This window comes from Larus michahellis, chromosome 1 (assembly GCF_964199755.1).
Source record: "Larus michahellis chromosome 1, bLarMic1.1, whole genome shotgun sequence".
NCBI classification, from domain to species: domain Eukaryota; kingdom Metazoa; phylum Chordata; class Aves; order Charadriiformes; family Laridae; genus Larus; species Larus michahellis.
This window is the reverse complement of record NC_133896.1, coordinates 136,881,071-136,903,042: the sequence shown is the minus strand read 5'-3', so window position 1 is coordinate 136,903,042 and position 21,972 is coordinate 136,881,071. Positions and strand designations below refer to the sequence as shown.

At 34.7% G+C, this 21,972-nt stretch overlaps 1 protein-coding gene across 2 annotated transcripts in view; it reads right to left on the bottom strand.

Moving 5' to 3' along the window:
• RPS6KA3 (ribosomal protein S6 kinase A3) overlaps nt 1-21,972 on the bottom strand; it is an 80,134-nt gene that overhangs the window by 25,718 nt on the left and 32,444 nt on the right. For both annotated transcript variants that reach the window (XM_074605181.1, XM_074605188.1), the window contains exons 3-10: nt 17,621-17,737; nt 15,273-15,354; nt 11,377-11,457; nt 10,285-10,364; nt 7,719-7,825; nt 5,413-5,450; nt 4,876-5,018; nt 1,929-1,999 (exon numbers count right to left, since the gene is read on the bottom strand). In XM_074605181.1, coding sequence (XP_074461282.1) covers nt 1,929-1,999; nt 4,876-5,018; nt 5,413-5,450; nt 7,719-7,825; nt 10,285-10,364; nt 11,377-11,457; nt 15,273-15,354; nt 17,621-17,737 — 719 coding nt within the window. The remainder of the gene's footprint in view (nt 1-1,928; nt 2,000-4,875; nt 5,019-5,412; nt 5,451-7,718; nt 7,826-10,284; nt 10,365-11,376; nt 11,458-15,272; nt 15,355-17,620; nt 17,738-21,972) is intronic.

Genomic DNA, 21,972 nt, shown 5'->3' with positions numbered 1-21,972 from the left:
CAGGAAAACATATGCTGCAAGGAGGACACATTTGCCGTGGATTTTCAGGAACAGAAGGTAAGAAAAGCAATATATCTTGAATGAACACTATGAAAATATAAATTTGTATGCACACCTGTCCATCTTAAACAGTTTTATGAAAAAATCAAGGAGAAATATAGTACATTTACTAGTACACAGAAAATAAAAAGAAAACATACTGCCATTCTTATGGGCCAGACAAAAAATGTGAACTTATCAGAAAAGACTTTAAAATATCTTCTGTTTTTCAGCTGTTTGTTACCAACAGCAAAATAAATTTACGTGTATGTAATAATCATAAGTGTACAGAACATTGAAACAGAGGTAAAATTTCTTTACTTCATACCACATTTTTTGTGCAGCTCTGCAACTAATAACAATTACAAAGACTAGAAGGTGAGAAAAGAAAGAAATTGGAAAGGAAACTAGAGATACATGCTCAGATGAAATCTGAAAGTAGTTATGAACGTCAATTAACTGTGGAGATGCAAGGAGGATACTCTACATGGCAGCTGAATACAGAATATTTTTGTAGCAACAGCGGGAAGACTGTTGAGGAACAGAGTGGAGTCACATGCAGGCAGAGAAAAGAAGAGAAAGATGTGACTCAAGAGACATGGATGGAAAAAATGCATGGCTTCTGAAGTAAGTGAGAGTGCCGCAGAACTATTCTCAGACTAGCTTCTTGTAAACAGGAGGTGGTCAGAAGGAGTTTACGCTTGCTGTGAATAGATAGAACCTTTTAGTTAAAGACATTTAATAATCATAACATGAAGATTTGAATTGGCATGGTGTCAAGGCAGCAGAAGAAATTAGCACCACTAAATACATTTGCAAATATAAAATGAGGAAGAAAAACAAGGGCAAAGAATAACATAGCACGTATGCGTTGTGAAAGCAAAAGCAAGGAAAAAAAAAGAGTTTGTTTTCTAGCGGTTTTCACAGTCTAATTACTTTGAAAAAATATGAAAGAATTTCATATAATTACTTTTCAAAATAGGCTGTTGGTGCAAAAGAAATACTGGCTTTGGTATATAGGTAGACAAGTGGTAACAGGACTAAGAATAACGATAAACAATGAAGCAGAAAACGATCGAGAAAACTAAAATAGTCTCATGAGCTTCCATGGAAAAAAAATGGTATTAGTAAAAAATGGCTGGAAACAGAGAAGTGAAACTGTGACATGAGGAAACAGAATTGTTTGCACAGCGTTAGGTTACAGTCCTACAAGCAGGACGATTATGTCACAGGTTGTATTAGTTCAGAGAATATGTAGGGCATCAACAAGGAAAAAAAACAAAAAACAGGCCTTCACTAGCAAAACCAAGTATATTAACTGCATGAAGGAAAGCAATTTCCACAATATAGCTAATGCAAAACCTATACTGGAAATAGCAAAGGGGAAAATTGGAGCTTGGGCAAATTATAGGAGAGTACATAGGGAGGGTGCACTTTAGCGAGTAGAAGTATCAGGAAAGCAAGTTGTTGGCAGCACCAGTAATATTAAAGAAGTGAGGAAAGGAGCTGATAAGATAGAGAAGGACAAGGAGAGAAAATACTTTCTAAAAAAAAAACTGAAACAAAAAACATCAAGGAAAAATGCACACGTTACCAAAAAAGGATAAGAAAGTTTAAAAAATATTATGGAAATAAGATGGGAAAGATCATATGGCTGGAGAAGTTATTATTACAGATTAAAGAGCTGCTATGAAATTCTTTGTACCTGGTATGGGGGAGGAATAGAAAGGCGAATTAGATAGGCAGCAAAGGGAATTAGTAGTATGGAATAGGGAGTGAGGATTTACAAGTACCTTTGGAAATGAGGGAAGAGTAGAAATTAGATATTGCAGCCCGGAGGGCATCCCTGTAGAATACCTGATGAGATATATAAATAAGAGTGTACTCACTTGAGAATCATAGTCATGGTTTCTTTTCTGTCTTTCCCTTGGAAAGGTAGAGTACCAGTGAGCATTTCAAACTGTATAGAGTAAAACTTTCATCAATTACATTACCTGGACAAAATCTAATTTTTGACAAAACTACTTAGCATCTTAACCTTCCAAAATTCATGCATGTTAACAACCAAGTCTGTGCAAAACAACTTCTCACTGTACAATTTAAATTACTATGAACGTCGAGCAGCCTTTGCCATTTTTAAAGCTGCAAAATATTTTCCTATATCGATACCTCGTTTTACATGCTTTTATCTGAGCATTTTAGACTATAATGTTCTGTGTTCCGTTTGCGCCTAAAGAGTTTATTCTTGGAAGACTTGATCTATACAACTGTATTTTAGTTTTCAAGAGGGTGGAGGGGTAGGGAAAAAGATTCTGCTTGCAAAAGTTAGTGACGATTTCTCCTCATGCAGAGATATTTAAAAAGGTCAAGTTTTTTAAAATTGGCATGTACATAGCCTTCATTGGAAAGGGGAAAAAGGTTAGTTGATTGACAAAGACATGCATGATGAAAAGTGGTTACCGTATGCATACAGTGGAAATAAAGCCTGAAGGAACACATAAGAGCTACACAGTACGTGCATGCACATTCTACAGTGCCTGGTAGTAGGCAACAGACACTGTTAAAATACTGATTTGTTCTGAAAGTGACTGAGTAAAAATAGATAAAGGCACTTCCATCGGGCTGCAGTATACTGCAGGGATATCAGATCTAAGTGAGGTACTGAAAGCAGCCTGGCAGCAGTCACGGCAGCCAACACTGTGAGGCAGAAATTCTGATTTTTGGTTTAAGAACTGCAAAATAGTTTAGTTTAATGAAATTTCATGGCATACACTTAAAGCCATCAAAATTAAAATCACTATAAAGGAACCCTCTGAACAGCTTATGCAAACTTAAGTCATCCTGAACACAGGATATCCCTCCATTCCTCTTTTCTGGTATGACCCAAATGTTCAGACTTCTAAGCATTAAAAATGTTCACAGATAACTTGAGTGAATAACGTGTGACAGTAGTATTCTTAGATTTACAATCAGAGCATGAAGCTATCTTCATTTTTTTGTTTGTTTAGAATGATCTTCACAAATTGCACTTGCAAAAAAAAATTTTAAAGGTAAATTTGTAGTGCTGCACACTTCCCTTACACTTGCTTGAAATAAAAAAAGTTTCTTTAGCAAGCTCCTATTTGTCACAAGTATACACACTTGTATTAGTAACTCGGCATATGTGTTCTTTGTCTCCTCCATAACTACTATAATTGCAACATCAATAGGCCAATAGTACTTTAAGAATAAGTTAACGTTGGCCTTCCCAGTTATCATTTTTATTTGAGCAGAAGAGTACCTCAACAAATACATAATGCTTCCGGAAACTTTAAATGACTGTTTTTAGATGCCTGGCATCCCTTCAAACAATCACCATTTTAAAGGACAAATTATAATATACTTCTCAATGACGTTTTAAACATACCTAGTGTCTAGCAGCAGGAGAAAAGAGGCCAAATGATTTGTTGAGATTTCTTTCTAGTCTCCGTTTCTATGCTATAATTTCTGTTCCATCTAGATACTGTGTGCTCATACCACACCAACAACCAATTGAATTCTCAATCAACACAGATTTCTAATTAAGAATGAGAGTGGATACATACAGATTGTCTAAGAAAATTACCATGCAAACTAGAAATGCAAGGAACAAAAATACGTCTTAGAGAAAACTGCACTGTATTCCATATACTAATTTAGATAATTTGCTTTTTAAGGTCATATTTTTGCATCCAAAGTAGAAGCCAGAGTGTTTAAAATGCACTTAGACTGTGAAAGCTATACCAGTCACATCCAACAATTTAATTTTAACATATGTGCTTTATAAGCACAAAATTATGTTTTCCAGCTTTATAAATAAAGCTGAAGTTTAACTACATTTGCGTTACCGACCACAAACCAACTACACTGTAATTAACTTTTAATTGACTGTGTTCTTACTGATACAATGTGCAGTTGTGAGGGTGTGCATCCTCATCTGTCTGGAGAGAGTTTAGTTATCAGGTGCTACTTTTACATAGTCAGTTTTCAGATCACAACAGCATTCTAGATGATTAAAAGGTGATAGGATGACTTATTTTCAGACACAAGTCTCTCTCGTACTACAAAGCACACACATTAGTTGTACTGTTACAGTCATATGTAGCAGAAACAGTAAGAAACAAAAACATTCCCTTTAAAAAGTACAATTATTTAATTTTTATGTCAAAAACGCACACAAAGATTATAAATAGTAAAAGCTATTCAGCGTTCCTAAAATACCAAACATGATCTATTTTTCTTTTCCAAAGCCATATTTGATACACACATTATTTCCCCCGACCCTATAATTTCATAGAACTCCTTGCAGAAACACCATAAGCAACTGAGCAACTATATCCCATATCAGCTCAGTGTCATTTAGATTTTGATGTGTGAGAGCAACAGCTGTCATTATTCCACTAAGCTGTAATTACACTCGAGACTAATTAGAAAGTTATCCCTCATTTTTTTTTTCCAGTTGAGAATAAATTCAAATTTGAGATTTGGATCTAAATTTTTTCCCCACCTTAGAATAGACAGTATTTTTCCTGTATGCTTTAGTATTCCTGTTAGTCTCCGTAACATTCAAACTACAATAGATGCATAATTTCTTAATTCAACGATAACAAAAATATCGCATATTGTTAGTCTTGATATAAAACCTAGCCCACGTTCTTGATCCGAACTCTGTGGTATTGTTATTAATTTCATATAATTTAGACTTTTTTTAGTAGTTAGAATTCATTTAAAGCTCACCTTACAGTTTAATGTTTGATTTGTTTCACCAAAACCTGCAAAGCACAGTTTTGCTATTATTTACATTTACGAGAAACCTACCATTAAAACACCAAAAGACCACCAGTCCGCACTCTGTGTATGGCCTCGTCTATTAACAACTTCTGGTGCCATATATTCCACTGTTCCACAGAAAGAGTAGGCTTTTTTTTCATGATCAATTGACTCCTTACTTAAGCCAAAATCTGGAAGAACAAAAGAATAGTTCTAAGTTTTATTATTTAAATAAAAAAATAAAAAATTATTCATGGTTAATACTTTCACCACAATGTGAAATGTGGTGCTTTTATAATTCATGTATATACACCAAAATACACATATGGAAATTACAGAATTCTTCTCCCCTCCCTGCACTACCACAGGTCTGTAACATCAGATATATTGTAAAGCAGATATCTTTTTTATATATTTCATTTATTTCAAAATAATTACACACTGTTTGCTCCACAGCAAAATTACCTACCAGTTAAAATTACTTATTTTACCATACTGTTTACCAAAAAAAAAAAAAAAAAAGAAAATGCAAAGATTTTATTATGAACAGAAAAGATTCAGGTGTTGCAATTTCCCTTTATTCACCTGTCAATTTGATATGTCCTTCCTCATCAAGCAGGATGCTAAAAAACAGTAAAAAGAATAAAATAAACTAAATAAAATATATTTTAACTGTTGTTTCAGACAATGTACTGACAACATTTAGGAATAATCAGAACAGCATACACAAAGACCAGCAGAATTGAACATGCATGCAGATCATTAGAATCATTAGGAGAAGATACTTTGAAACTACACATTTTCTTTTCCTTGAATTCTACCTTTTTAAAGATTATGAAACATAATCAGCATATGAGAGCTTTATTTAACTATCTGGTTAAATTCAGCACCATATGTAGTAATGTTTATCTTGAACTTTCAGTGTTGGCCATCTGCAGCATGTCATCACAATTGTTAAAAATAAGAGATATAGTTCTATTTCTCTTAAACTTAGCAAGATGTGTTAATACAATGTATGTTTGCCTATGTATACAAAATGGGTATTCATTTGTAATTACTGTTTCAAAGGGTGTTAACCACTTCAAATAACATCAAGTAACATTCTCATGTTGTACCAAAGGACAGGACCCACGGGCCCAGTACTTCGAAGCAGGCCTTGTGCTTCCGCCTGTTTGTTGCAATCAGAAAAAAGGCCACGCTTCTCCGAGAAGCCAACTATCCTTAACCACCACTGAATAAAATTGCAAAGCAGACTTAGTTCCTCCAGCTTCTCCTGTGGGGAGCTGCGTTTCACCCTGGGGATGAGACGTGACCCAGGCACACGCTACTTCTCCAGTTCCCCTGCCCTTTTCCTCCTTGGAGTTTCCATGACATGAAACAGCCCCACAGTACAGACAACTGCCTGTAAGAGTTACTACTATCTCATCCATAACTTGCAAGTAATTTCAAACTTTGGCAGGTTTTTTAATCACATACACTCAAGGTTTTAAACCAAAGCTTTTCAGTAGGTATAGACACACATAATTTTTTTTTTTATTATAAAAATACTATGTCTGAGGCAGTAGCTATTTAGTCTTCTGACAATTACTATTTTGTTCTTTTCCTCTTAGAAGTAAATGTTAGCAAAATAACTAAAGTTCTCTCACTTTGCTTTTTAAAGATCTTTTTCCACTTGGTAAGCTTATTTTTCCTCACTTCTGAATTACTTAACACTCTCAAAGTTTAAACACAATTCATTCCCTCTTCACTTGTAACTGCAACCCCGTGCCAAAAGTCTCCACATTTCTGATTCGAGTACGAAGCTTTCCCTTCTTGTTAGTCAGGGCTAAACATTTATAAACTTGTGTCTTTTTTCCAGGAGATACACAAAAGAACAAGCTATCCTAATGGAAGTTTCACATAACAGCCAGGTTCTGTGATACTTATTACTCATTTTTCCTCTTTTCCACTACCACTGTAGATGAGACAGTTATCTCCCACAGACTGTTCAGGTTCTCCATACAGCCATAACAGAGAAGTAGGATCACCAAGACCATCAGGACCTTACAGATTTCCTTGCAATGAGGCAACTATGTCATTAAGCACGCATTATATCATCACTTAGATTCCTCTCCGGGTAGAGAGTAACACTACAGCATACATTTATATCTGAAAGGTTCAAATGTTCCAGATGATTGCACTGACATTTTCTTCTTTACATCATCTAAAACTAAAAAAATTACTGGAGGAAAGACATAAACAGGAGACAGAATTCGGTCATTTGAATGAAGCATGGATGACTAACATATTGATACACAACACCATACCAGAATTGCAACTTCAAGCTTATTTTAAGTTTTCAGTGTAATTATGTGATCATCAATATGTTAAATAAAGCCTGTTACTTACTATTTTCATATTTTATTTTAAACTTTAAACTCCATTCTGCTCTTACTGCAGTGGATTTTAAAAATCAGTGTTGGAAAAGATGTTTGGTGTTAGGGTTTCAAAAGCAAAGATATACCATTCAACTGTAACTTCATATCATGCCTTTGTTCTAAGTTTATCTCTAGCACAGAAATTCTAGAATAAGAACAAAAGCAAAAGATCAGTAAGAACTCTTCTCCATTGTACACCCTAAACTACCTGGAAATGAAAGGTAGGAATATTTCAGTATACTCTTTACTTAAAGTAACATGGATTATAGCACTGGCCATATCATTCTGAAACTAGATGCTCATGTTTGAGTGGAAATGAAATCTAACCTATTTAATTCAAATAATCCCCACCTCCCTCCCTGTTCAGTTTATATAGTAAATTACTGAATTATAACAGCTGGAAAGAGGAGCGCGTAGGTAGTAGTGCTATAGAAATCAAATTAATACACTGCATTTGCCACAGAGGAGTCTTACTTTTCTGGTTTTAGGTCCCGGTATATTATTCCAAGACTATGTAGATGATCTAAAGCAAGTGCTAATTCAGCCAGGTAAAATTTAACATCATCTTCTGTGAACATCACCTGGAAAAGCAAAACAATGTATTTTACATGTAAAATCTGTAACGTTTACAGCAGTACCAACCAAACAATGGTAACAGTGGTTTTGCAGAATGGTTCTTCATAATACTTGAATTAATTTCTATACAAAAACCTAGAAATTCCAATTTCTTGGTTAGACGAAAACTAGGATTTTATAATCAATACCATTTCACCATACATACTTGAAAAAGAACTTCTGAAGCCAAGCTCTTATTATTCTTTCTGCAAAATAGAGGTTATTTGCTTCTGATTGTTCAAGAGAACAGACACATTGCAGTGGGACTGAAAAATTTTGGGAAGCGTTTAGAGAACATGACTACCTCTTTATTGGATGTGACCACTTCATTTCCAGACAACAAATGGACTAAAGAAATCTAAATGCCCGAATTTTGTCTACAAAGTCAGAGAGTCAAGAAAAGCATATACATCTCATTTTTGAAGAGATTGTCTCTAAGCACTATGGGAAAGAAGTTACAGTAGTGATGGTAAAACACCCAAGATGCAGCCTGAGATGTAACTGCAGAAAAGGTAGGTCAAAGAGTAAACTAAGAAAATAACGTATGTAAGAGCATAGGTCAGAAAATGTGGGATAGCAATCCCATATTTTCTGTTAGGAAGATAAACTAATCCCTGTTTAGATTCAATTAAATGAACATATTGTCCTAATTACATCAACAACTGTTGTAATCCACTGACAGAACACATTACAATTAAGATTTTCTGAGAATTTAGAAAAAGATAGAAATAATAATAAAAAATTCCTGCGTGATTTGATTCTACCTCAGTTACTACTCTGAGTCTCTCTTTTTTGAGAATTTAATACTAATATCTTTAGATACAGCATATGGGCCTGGGGGGTGGGAACGGGGATGGGGAGCACAGGTGAACATTATTTTAAGCAAGAGTTAAGAGTGGCGAACGGCAAATACCATGTATTTTCCCCTTAGTAGTTTAAAGGGAGAAAGTGATAGCAAAGCTTGTACAAGAGGTTGTTACTGATGTTACTTCTACAAAAGCGCCAATATTCAGTACAGGCACATTCAAGAAGGGAAGTTTCTATAAGAAACATTTAAAAGCTCAAATAATGAAAGATCCCATGAGGATGGTAATACACCCACACTATGTTCTTTAAAAACATTGCATGGAATTCATCTCTCCTAACCTTAAACATCTGCAGTGTAGGCATCTAGCTCTGAATAAATAACTTTTCCCTTTGTAGCCGATGAGGAAAAAGCAGGAACTTTTAGGCTGCAGTTTATCTGATCTATTTTAAAAGCACGACTTGATAGGAGGATGACATTAATTGCATCCAGCACGCCCATTTCACTCCATCAGGTATGAACAATTAGCTGATCCAGGTACCTATAATGCATATTTCTTATCTAGCCATATTAAGTCTTTTAAAATCTGAGTGGCTCAAGATGAAAAAGTCATCAGCAAGAAAGCAATACACATTCTTTCTTGGGAATCGCGATAGTAGTATGGATTTTAAGAAAAAAGTATCTCAATTTTAGAGTGCTAAGAACTTTTTACTTATCTGCAGCAAAATGAACTAAAAGAAGCAAATTGAAACACATGGCTTCAATGAACTAAATATAATCATTTATGTGGTCAGCACACAAAATGCACCGCATTCTGCTCTCCTCTTGATAACCCTACAACTTTGCAGTGGTGACCCACTGCTCCGGATACTCTGTAACAAGGGAGAATGGAAAGCAGCTACAATTACAAGTTCTAGCTACCAGAAACACATTAGATGTATTTAGATCTCTATCCTACCATATATTTGTTGGAAATTTTTGCACATGAGTGATGCCAAAAAATAAAAAAAATAATTCTGATGTATGAAATATGAAATGCTAGCATTTATTTTAGGAGTTATAATCAAATTAATTTGAGGTAATCAAACTTTTCAAAGTCATTGTTTCACGTATCTACATAGAGATTTCACCAGCTTGACAAAGGCAAAGTGTTCAAGTTTGGAAAATTACAAAAACAAGTGAAATACAATTCTTGCTTTTTTTATATTTATAAATAATTTTGTGTTCATATGTAATTCATAAAAAAAATCTGATGCTTAAAACCAGACACAGATCAGTTAATTTGAATACAACTACTTTATACAAATCCATGCTCTGAGATTCATCTTTAAACCTCCGCAATAAGAGAAGAAAATTTTGCAAGGTGTAAAAAGCAGCACAGAAAGCCTGCTTGTCTAAGCCTTTTTTAGAACAATGTAAATTACCATTACCAACAGCATTTTCATGTCACAAAGTGACTACTTTGTGCAAAAATACTTAAGCAAACAAAAAACTTAGCTGGTTAAAAAAAGACATTCAAAATTTTATGCAATGAAAAATTAATTTAAAAAGTAAACTCTCCTAATAAGGCAATTTACAGACAAATTTTATCAATAGACAACTTTCAAATTAAAAGTTTACCTCTTTGGATAAACGTGTAAACAAGTCTCCTCCCCTGAGAAAATCCAAAATAAGATATAGCTTCCCTTCTGTTTGAAAAGCTGAAAAGATCAATTAAAAAAATTAAACATCATCTAATTTTACCCACAATCAGAAGAATAACACTCCTAATAATTCATCTGTATTTTCATTATCAAATGAATTATTCTTCTTTCTCCTCTGTGGAAAAAATTACTTAAATGAATTAAGTAACTGTTCCTCTATCATGGACCAAGTAACTCTCATGCTATGTGAAAGCAAAGCAAGTCACCAATGGAATTTCTAAAAAAAATAAACTATACTTAGGTTAGTCAGCATTTCATTCCAGATTCTGGAAGTTAAAAGCCTAAATTTAAAAGGGCAAATTAGCAACTAATGCACTTATACTAAAACCTCTGGAAACTCAGCTTAACCAGGAGATCTCATCCAGTTTGCAAAAGAGTGACAAGTAAAACAGTGGAAGCTACATTATTTAAGCCACATCAGAGAGTGATAGAGATCTGACGTTTGAACTATAGGAAAAACTGGATCCTAAAAGAAAAGCACAAACTGAAAAAAATTAACAACAGAAATTATTCTCTATATTTTTTCAGTTTACTTTCTGCATGACATGTTAAGAGTACTGATTTCCTTCCAAACTCCACATGAATATTTTTATGGCTGTCCATACTATTAAAATTTAAAGGCATATTTCTACCAATTTTGATGCAATCGGAAGCAATGCCATTGCATATGTTTTATATAGAGTAAATAAAGCAAGGATAAGAAATAATTAAAAAAGTGAATGACATGTACAAAAGATAAGAGGTTTTTGAAAAGAATGCTAGACTTAAATAGATAACTGCTTTTTAATAAAGCAAAGGGCTACAAGACCCTCAGTCCTACAAAGATACAACACTGGGCATGAAGTTAGCCATGTGCTTACTTTGCATGAGAATTACTACACAGCATGATCAGGATTTAGACAGCTCACTAATTTTCTATGATTCTCTGAACGACAAACCAAATGTTAGGCACTAACTTGACAAGCACCTGTTTTTATAATATATAAACATAATTTTTTCTGCAACTCACCGTAATGTAACTTGACAATGAAAGGGTGGTTAACTTCTACTAGGATATCACGTTCCATTTTTGTTCGAACCCGATCTCGAACTACAACAGAATATAAGCAAGATTTAAAAAAAAAAAATAAAAGAAAGAATTTACATCGTGAATCAGTATTTCTCCAACATTTCCTGATGTACTTCACACTGTACCCCGTAGTATTACAATTGTATGCCGGTCACTATACTTTACACAGAAGAGACTTGAGAGAGAAATTATTTTACAGCGCCGAGTTTTCTGACAAATCTCTTTATGCATTTTAATTTGCTTCATTTTCTGCTACTGGCAAAATCTGACACTGGGTAAACAAATTTAACAAAAGCACAAAAGAAAACAACCAGCCTTCAGTTCGCCCTATACTTAGTTAACCTTTTAAACAGCAGAGCAAAACTGCCGCAGCTATGTATAGAAAACATAGCCATTTTCTCTACTGTTAAAAACTAAGCAGAATTAAAGTTATAGCAAAACAAACTCATAAATACAATTAGACTATCATAAAGATGCTTTATTAGTTTAAGTCATTCAAATAACTTGTGCTATTAAGATATTAACTACCTTCACAATTTGGAAGGGAATTTTTTTTTTTTTTTACATTTCCTTTCTTTATTATGAACTTACAATAAAAAGAATATCTATTCAATGTAGTGTGTACTTCAGACAATCTTTCTGATTTTAAAAAAGCCTTACTGAGAGTAGAGGTGTGCATGGAGGAGTACATCAGAAGCAGTTACTGCTCAAGCTGCCTGTGCTGTCCCACCGTGGTGGCTCAGAATGGGACATGTATCTGCTCCTATGTAGATTAAGCTGAGGACCACGTGCAGATGCCCTGCATATGGGGCTGGCAATCCATGAAGACAGGCAGGATGGGCAGCTGAGCACAGCACCTGCTTCAGCTGTCCAAGGCAACTCCCCTGCCACTCCACTCAGTGCCTGGTTCCCATCCGAAGCTACAAATCCACCAGGACACAGAGAAAATTCAGAGCTCTTACAGTTGAGAGCTAGCAAAGTTTACTAAACCATTTTAGGATGTTGCATTTCTCCTCTTTTCTCTTATTCTACATCTTGTTACTGGCCCTTTCCCAAATCTTACAGCTTCTTGAAGGAAGCGCCCCAGAGCAATGAAGTCCAGTCCAAAGTTTAAGTTGCTGGCATTCCTTGTACAGTTAATGAATCAGAGTTCTCAGATAAAAACATAACAAGGCAGGAAAAAAACAAGTCAAGAAGCAAAAGGGTCTTTTAGAAGTTTAGCTATCTTTTCCCAGAAACAGGCACTTACAATAATACAGGTAATTGTGTAATAAAGTTATATAGATACATTTTCACGAATGAATAAAGTTATCAAGTTTCCATCTCCCTGCAGAACAGATTCCTAAAAATGGAAGCACGTGAAATAAACGCTTACCAAACACAGCAAACATCACAGTTGAATTTTGACCTTTACATCTACAGGCATAAAAATGTCACAAGATAGTTATGTGATCTCACTGTTCCAAGGCTTCATTTGAGTTACAAAATTGAAATTCAGAATATTCTTTTTTTAGGCAGATTGGTTGAGAAAAAAAATCCAAAAGACTTAAGTGCCTATAGCTATGCAACAGTTACATGGATAACAAGCCCTATTTTTGAAAAGCTAGAGAAAGTCCGTATTTACAAAATCACAACCAAAAAAAGTATAAAGAACTGAGCTCATTTCAGACATTAGCATTAGCCATTAAAAAAATAAAGCTAGCTTGTGTAGACTATAGTTTTCATATGTGTACTGCTGGAAGTACTGATTTTTCTCACTGCATTTGATGGCAGACTCTCTAGCAACGATTTGGCCCTGTTTCTCTCCCCATCATAAATGGGCACTGAAAGATGACACCTTCTATCAGAGTGTATTAATAAACTACTCTCTGCACTAAACAAAGTTGTATATGTATACTCTTGGATTTGCTCTAAACATTAAAAGGTTGGACTGTGTAGTTACATCAACGTTTTCTGGCTAATATAGCTGCATTCCTATGAAAATATTCCCTCTAAATTTGATTTGTGAATCATGCACACCACTTTTGATTAAGAAGTGGTCAGAAAGGGCATTTTTATCTTTAAGCTTAGAACACAAAAATAACTTTATGAAACAGATTTGAAAGAGCAAAAGAACCTTAGGCAAATCAAGTAATACAGCGTATTATTTAAAATTACAATACTGGATCTCAAAAACATTGCAATTATGGAAAACAGAATTAATTTCAGTTAATTTCATATTAAGATTTCAACAGTAACCTTCATTTGCTAACCACTCTACTCTACTCTACCTAAAACATGAATTGCAACCCAAAGACGCCAAAAAGCATCTGAAAATTCAGATACAAAGCGTTGAAAAGTGTGGCATCCCCCTGCTAGTGTCACCTTTCCGCTCAAGCCTTTTGCATCCTTGAATTCTTAGTGTCCATGAGTCTCCCTTTCCAACCAAAAGTTAAGCTTCCAATTTCAGTATTTATCAGTCTCTGACATCTGTAGGCAAAACTAGATCCACAGCTTGGACTGTAATTTTTACAAGGTTAAACCACAATCGAAAGGTGATTGAGAGAAGCCCCCAAATGCCTTAAAAAAGCAACTGCTGAATGACCTTTGACTCCAGTTCCGAGCTATTAACACACTGGAGAATGAAAGGCTGTTGAGGATATCAAAGTACCTTAAATGAGTGGAAATAAATTTCAGAAAAATAGAAAGTAAATAATGAGAATAACACGTGCCACAAAACACAGCAGAATCACAATATAGGAAACTGTTCAAAAGCACTTACACACTCTGTAATAGTTTTAAGTGAAAGTGATACATAATGAGATTTGAGAGACACATATTCAGCCCTAGATCTTAAGCAGAAAAAATTCAGGTTCAACATTTTAGCAGAAGTTAACGATTCAATGTGAGTTTTTGTTCCCTCCATCATTCTATGAATATTTTCAGATGGAACCGTATGTTAGAATTGCAAATCAATATAATAATCAAGAACATTGGTGAAGTACTACAAGTTGCTGGAACCAAAATTATCATTGCAATTTCAGTGCAGCCATGAGTTAGAAGAACTACAAATAGACAGAAGTATTAAACAATAGCATAAAGCAACAAATATACATTCTGGTTAAGGGATTAGATTATTTTAGTCTACAGTAAAAAAGAAATTACTTCTTTTTTCTTATGGAATTCTACAGTCTACAGAATTGACATTGTTCAGGTTTGAACTTATTTTATTACTGATACCATTCAAGACCCAAACCACCCAAGAAACAAAACATTTTAAAACTCATTTTTTTGCACAAGTAACCTAGATGATTAACTTAAGATTTTATCAAATATATCCTATATCCAGAACAAATGCCAGAAGTTTTGGGAAAAGGTACTGTATAGTTCTGTTTTAAAGAAAGACTTAAACTCCTGTGCTTAGAACTTTTAGAATAAAACAGCTGATATAATGCACTTTAAAATACCATGACCTAAATATAAACTGAGCAAAAGGCATTAACTGTATCCTTGGTGATACATAGCAAATGAAAAAAGGAAGGATATTAAGTTTCAAATAACAGCTCAGAGGCAAGTCAGGTGGCAGATGTAACACAACTACGCTATTAAACCACCATCACCTAATGAACTTGGCATGGAAAGGAACCTACCTTCCCCTATAGCTATCAATATAGTACTGTTGTTTACTTAATTCTTCTGGATTTACAGTACAAGGCAGCATATTCTGCTATTTGTTATTTGATAGAAGAAAATTCTAAAATATAATCTGTAGAACTGCATGCGAGTAAAGATTAAGTTTTGGTATAATGTCCCTGATTTCTCTTTTTTTTCTCCTTTTCTCTCTAGACAACGCTTACCTTTCAAGGTGGCCTTTTTCAATACCTTCATTGCATAAAGCTGTCTAGCATCTGATCCTGAGATTTTTTTGACAAGAAAGACCTGCATTGAAAATTAAGAAGAATTCTTTAAAGAAAATAAAGGCAAGTCAGATCAATATACTTTGCTATGAAATTTAAGTAGCCAGTATTATTTCTCATTATTATTCCTCCTAGTACTGTTATTAGCTTCTTCAATAGTTTTAGATTCTGCAAAGCCAAAGAAAAAAACTCCTTGAAGTTTTTCCTGCTATTCCTTCATTTCATAATCTGAAAGGTTCATTCAAGACAAACAGTCTGCCAAAAATTATTTTGGTGTAACTTAATTGATTTCAGTGAATAAAAGAAAGGATGAATTTGGATTCTGTCAGAAGTTGAGACAAATCCGAAACACAAAATTCATCTTTTTAATATTAATCTCTAAATAGTTTTGTCTTATTAAAATTCATAAGGCAGCATAGCAGAAGTGCTAATAAAATAATTGTCAGATATTAAAATAAATGTGTGTAGAAAGTTGATTCAGAAAACTGATCCAGAAAACTGAAATATGAATCAATGTATAACAAAATAATTTTTTAAAAGTAACCTATAAAATTACTGGTGTCACAAAAACATGTTGTTTCATGACATGCTTTGGTTGAGTTTTGCACGTACCAATAAAGTACAACCAGCCACAATTAAAGTGTGTTTCATTTCTGTCTTTTCTGTAATTACTTACGTGGAATTTTGTTTAATACCCTTAAAACAAAATGAATTCCAGTAGAGCCAAATTTTAGATATTGAAATGAAGATAATAAAAAAATAGACATGCCACAGGTTTTCTGGTTATTTATGAAAAAGCATAGAGACATGTTGTGGTACATGAGAACACTAAGCATGTTATGTGAAATTAATTTTATGTCTGTTTTTGTATCCAGTTCCCACTTGTGTTAACATCCCGTTGCAGTACCCACAGATTATGAGAACATCATTAAGAGACCTTGCAAAGCATGCAAATTACTGTTTTTAAACTGAATGGGAAGGAGTGGCACCTTCCCAAATAATTAGAAAAAAGGGATTATGGGTTTTGTGCTATTAATCCTTTTTGCATAAAGACTGAGGGCAAGATTGGCATTTTTGCAATACTCTGTGTCAGCTAGACAGTAAATTATTTTTGCATTTTCAAAACTTGTTCCCTCCCAGCGGTTATAGCACTGAATTTAGTAATATCAATAAAATAAAAGAGACTGTTGAAATGATCGTTTATTAGCTTACATTTCCCTGCCCCCGAATGATTTACTTCTCCTGATTTGAAGATTTCCAAATAAAAACTTGGTTATTATTCTGGATGAGATCAAACAACGTAGGAAACCACCTTTGGAATCAGGTTTCTCTGAATTTTGAGTACAAAATCTTAGTTTGTAAACATCTACATTTCCAAGCTTAACTGGAACTGCTACTCCAATAGTGTGACTAACAGTAACTTCCTACCACCAAGAGAGAATTGGACTGATTATTCTCATTTTCCACCATATCCAAGATGTATTTGGCATTATATGCTAGAGCTTAACATCACATTCAGAACTCCAATTAAGGCTGAAAATGGATGTAAAGGCTCTGTTGTCTTACACTGCATATTCTGTTGTTTCAGTGATCTGTCTTGCCACCTGAAATTAATGGTTTGCTTCCAAGTTGGATTTGGACAACTGAAAATATGAATCACATACAGATAGTGAGAGCTCAGTGTGGACAGTACTCACTAAATACCAGAAACATTGAGTTTTTTAACAGAGCTTCAAATAAGTATGACGGTATGCGGTGCCTTAACCAAATTATGACAGATAATGCCTAGCATGAACATGACTAGGTATATCATGCTTACTTCAGTAGCCATTATTACCTAAAATTTGTTCTTTACAACTACCATCTGCTACAAAAATAACTTCTGGCATAGCTTCTGTACCAGTGATAACCTACCATTAGCAAGGTAGCAACTAGGTACTTATCAAAAAACCCCTTCAACCCTTGCCCCCTGAAACATAGAAGAAGAATAGTTACAGAAAAATGACACTCCGTTTTAAACAGTGAGTACCCAATTATTTCACATCAAGCCAATTTTTGATCTTTGAGATCTACATATAATACAAACTATAAACCAAAATAATACTGCTTTAAAAAGATCTGCCACAATTAGAGTGGCTAGTTAGCACTAATTTACAAAGTGGTTTTCTCTTGCAATGTTGCCTTAATCCAAGATTAGTTCTTGGATTTGTGTTCTAAATATTTCACTCCTAATATCATTCAATGCTATAATCCTGAAAAATTGGCTCCACAAGAGTTCAGTTACCAACCTTTCCAAAGGATCCTTGTCCTAGTACTTTCAGAAGTTCAAACTGTGAAGGGTCTGCTTTCTCATGTCCTTCCTTTACATGGTGAGTTATTGCAATTTCTTTGATGTTTCCTTCTTCCTGACAGAGGAAAACAGTGGAATAAGTTTGTGTTAATGGTGCATCTTCTTAAAATGTTTATAAATTCACAATATGTTGAAAAATACCAATGCCACAGAATCCAATGAAGTACATGCTCCCAAATGTAGATAAAAAAACCCCACCACTGAGCAGTATTAGTTTGGTAACTATGTGGATTAAACTTTTAGGGATGCATCAGAATCCAGACAACAACAGCTGACAATAACAAGTCAGAGATTCCCAAGCTTTTGTGCTTAGGCCCATATTATTTGGTTCATAATCTCCACTCCAGATTCACAACCCATTAATGGAAACCAATCTTCTTAAAAATGTAGTCCTCTTAAAGCACACCTAGAGTGCATCAAGTGGACCATGTATCTCTTAGAAAAGCCTTCCTTTTCAAAACTCGAATGAGGACCACTATGCTGCAGTGATGTTAATGCTCACCTTTATAAGACAGTGTAAGACTCAAGACATTTCCCCACAAAGCAGCACACCCTCCACCCCCACATCAGCAGCAACAGACTCACCACCTGCCACTGAGAAAATTCTGGTGAGGAAGAGACTCTCATTGCCTCTCTTCTCAAGGACAGTTTAATCTATAAAAGCTGCCAGCCTCCAGCATTCCACCCTTCTGGGAGAAACTAGTCACCAGAAAGCTCTAAAGAACACTGAATCTTCTAGTCTTTTTGTCTAGCTCTGCACTCAATTCAGTATTTTCTGCACAAAATTTGAAAACCCCCTGAAAAACAACAGTCCTTGCCACACAAGGAAAGAATTTCAGAACTTATCAGCAACTGTTCAAAAAATTCCAACCAAAGTTGGAAACAAACTGCATGTCACAAAAAGTGGACTGCTGAATACATGCAGACAATTTTACAGGGGTTGAAAATATGAATGTAGATGAGTTTGGATGCCCCAGATACACTGGACAACAGGTGAAGGAACCCCATGCTTCCAGACTGGAACCCCATGATTCCCCCAACCAAAGGTTGCTGGAGCACATAACTTGGCTTTAAATGACCAGAGTTAAATGACCCAAGTTTAAAAAAACTACACACATGCACACACCCCGCCAAAAAAAAACAAACCACAAACCCAAACCAAAGCTCTCCAAACAGTTCACATTCGATCATGATGGTAATATTGCAAAAAAATTAATTTCAAGATTATTATAATGCTATGAAGATAAATATTTTAAACACACAACAATGTCATATATGCAAGTGAAAACAGGCTTCATGCTCAAAAAGAAGGATCCAAAGAGATGAAAGGACTGAGAACATGTTACATGGTCATGATTTCTAAATTTCTCAATGTTCAGCTCAGTTCCAGGTTTCAGGTAGTGAGCATAATTCAGATTTGAAGAAAGATGTGGACTAAAATCCTAATGTTTCTCTCACTACTGTGCTGTCTGTGAGCACATATGTGTGAGACAGAGTGTACATATATAAAAAAATTCCAATGTACACTTTGGAGTAATGCACAGAATATTCTGGCAACTTTAAGATCATAAAGTAAAAAAAGAACATATTTTAATGTAAAGAACTTGGATTTGTCTTGGGTGTTCTAAAATTAAGATGACCAATAAGGACAGGTGCCAGTTTTCATTGTAAGAGCCAAAATTTTGCCTGTGTGTATGCATGCTGTGTACTACTGAAAAACCTAAACTCCTTTTTTCTTTCAAGAGAAAATGCTATCATTGTTGACTCAAGGCTGAATCTTTACAGAGTTTGAAAGAAATATTGATTCCTTCTACTTGTCAAAGGAATTGTTTGCTGGTGGACGTTTGTATTTTCTTCTTTTAAACTAGTATATGATCAGTTGGATTACATACTACTTAAACCACCCGCTGCAATCTTAAGAGAATCCCAGGGGAGGAACAGCACAGTAGAACAGTTTGCCAAGCACATATTACTTCGGATACTTTGATCCATTTCTGCTTAACTGTTTTATCTATTAGCTCCTTGGCAATCTTGGGAAAATAAAAAAAATAAAAATAAAAATGTGTGAAACAGAACTTCCTCAAATCTTTCTGTTATCTACCCAGATTCAAAGTGATCAGGGGAACTCATTGCTTTAAAAGCATCACAAAATGTAACAAAAACAAGAAATGAAGAAGAGACATTAACTTGTTCTCTATACACAAACAAAAATTATTTTTTAATGCAATGCAATTATTACGCAACCAACTTCCCCGTGGCTACTTTGGGCACTCCGTAAAAAAACCCAAACCAACCAACAAACCACCACCTCACATTCCTGATACTAAGAGAATATTCCCAGCCTTCACAGTTTCTCAGGGTTCAGATACTCTTCAGTCCTTATAAGGCAGACCTAATACAACTCTGTTTTAAATTAAATGGAACTCAGATCATATCCTACTTTAGTAGCTTGTCCATAACATGTTAGCAAGCAAGATTTATGATGAATAGTCACCCACAAATTTGCAGTTTTCTTTTCTGACATAATTGCTGAACCTGTTATTTTAACCTAAACAGTATTTTGCGCAAATGCAGTTAAAAACGCAAAAGCTAAGCCTTTTATAGAAATGCAAATTATGTGCTGAAGCAATCAACCCTCACTGTACCCACTATCTACCTGAATTAAAATAAAAGCCTTTCACACCGTAAAGAGAGATCTCTTTCTCAGCTAACTGCACTAATTACATTAGTTGATAGATGCCATCTTACAGTAAGCTGGAAGAGAAGTCAGCCATTCAGTCTGTTACTCAATTTGTGTTAAGCTCCACTTCTGATCATTCCCTGATATTTGGAAAAAAAAATTGTCCCATATGATTAATTCAAATTAAATTAGATGATGTACAGAGTGCTGAAAGATTCTGGTCTTCCCCTCCTTTCTTTCATTCCCTTGCAACTTTCACACCACTGCAGACACTTACTCACCAGTGGTCTGGCCATTGCAACGGTGGGATCTTCTTTCTAGCTATAACTACACCCTACTGCCTATATTTTATTCCTGCTATTTATAAGCTTGGAAAGGTCTTTTTTTCCTCAAGCCTTATACCGCAACAATGTTTAAACAAAAGTCCCAAGACATAAATTTTTTTTCTAGCCACAGAGATCTCTTAAGGCCTTCTTCACACTAGAAATTAAAACTCTCACAGAAAGGCACATTAAAAAAAATATAATACTGTGTTAGTCAACTTAAAGCAGTTGCTACTGGCTTCTGTTGTTGTGAAACTAAATATAGAACACAAGGAAACAAACAGAAGGTAACATTACTCTGAGTTTCCTTAACATTTCCTTAACAGTATAATAGTGTTAAATCAACACTGCCCTAGAAGGGAAGTAAGTGACAAACAAGTTTGTGTATGAATTTAAAACACCACTATTTGAGAATAACTTCCTGTATTGGTATAAGTCAGAACTACTCTGGTCAGTAAGTATCTCACTATACGTAAGCTCTTAGCAATGTACCTCACGATATATGCCTATGCAGAGGAATGTATATATACATAGGAAAGAACACTGAATGGACTATATTCCACAGGCAAATCAAATCTAAAAGAGAAAAGCTTAAAAAAAAAAAAAAAAGGATTCAGCAGCATCAAGGGTGACTCATTTTTCTTCATAGGAATCAGCTGCAAATTAGAATAGGAAACATGGTTGTCAGGCAAGAAGAGGAAAAAAGACACTACACACCTTCTAGGCAAGCAGTGAAAAACTATTTAACCATTATTAGACTATAAAAATAACAGCCTAATCATGTTGCTGGAAAAATTCCATATTTTAGATACTTAATGAACACTAAATACTCACTTTTGTTCTAGTAAATGAATTTAGGTGAATTTCTTTTATGTTCATCTTTTAATTCAAGACTAAATTAACTCTGCCGCAGCATAAAATACTTGTATTTGTTTCTGAGATCTTATTACAGGAACAACTACTGGATAATGTATTAAAAGGAAACTGGACTTCAAACCCTAAAGGAAGTAGAAGCAGAAGAGCCTTACTAGGTAGGTATTTCTCAGTAGTAATGAAAAAGCCCAGAAAGGCAAGAGAAAAATGTGAGTTTACCTATACATAGAATCTTCTGTAATTTATCCTTCAGATTTCTGAATTTTCAGTAGGAGATCTGAAAACAGTTCTGTGTGTAAAGAAGTGGCCCATGCAGAGCTGGACGGCATAACACGCTGCATGCTTTACACAGATGAGTTTATCTGCAGACCTTTTTCTGAGCAGTAAGTTCTAGGGACAACCGAAAAGGTTGTC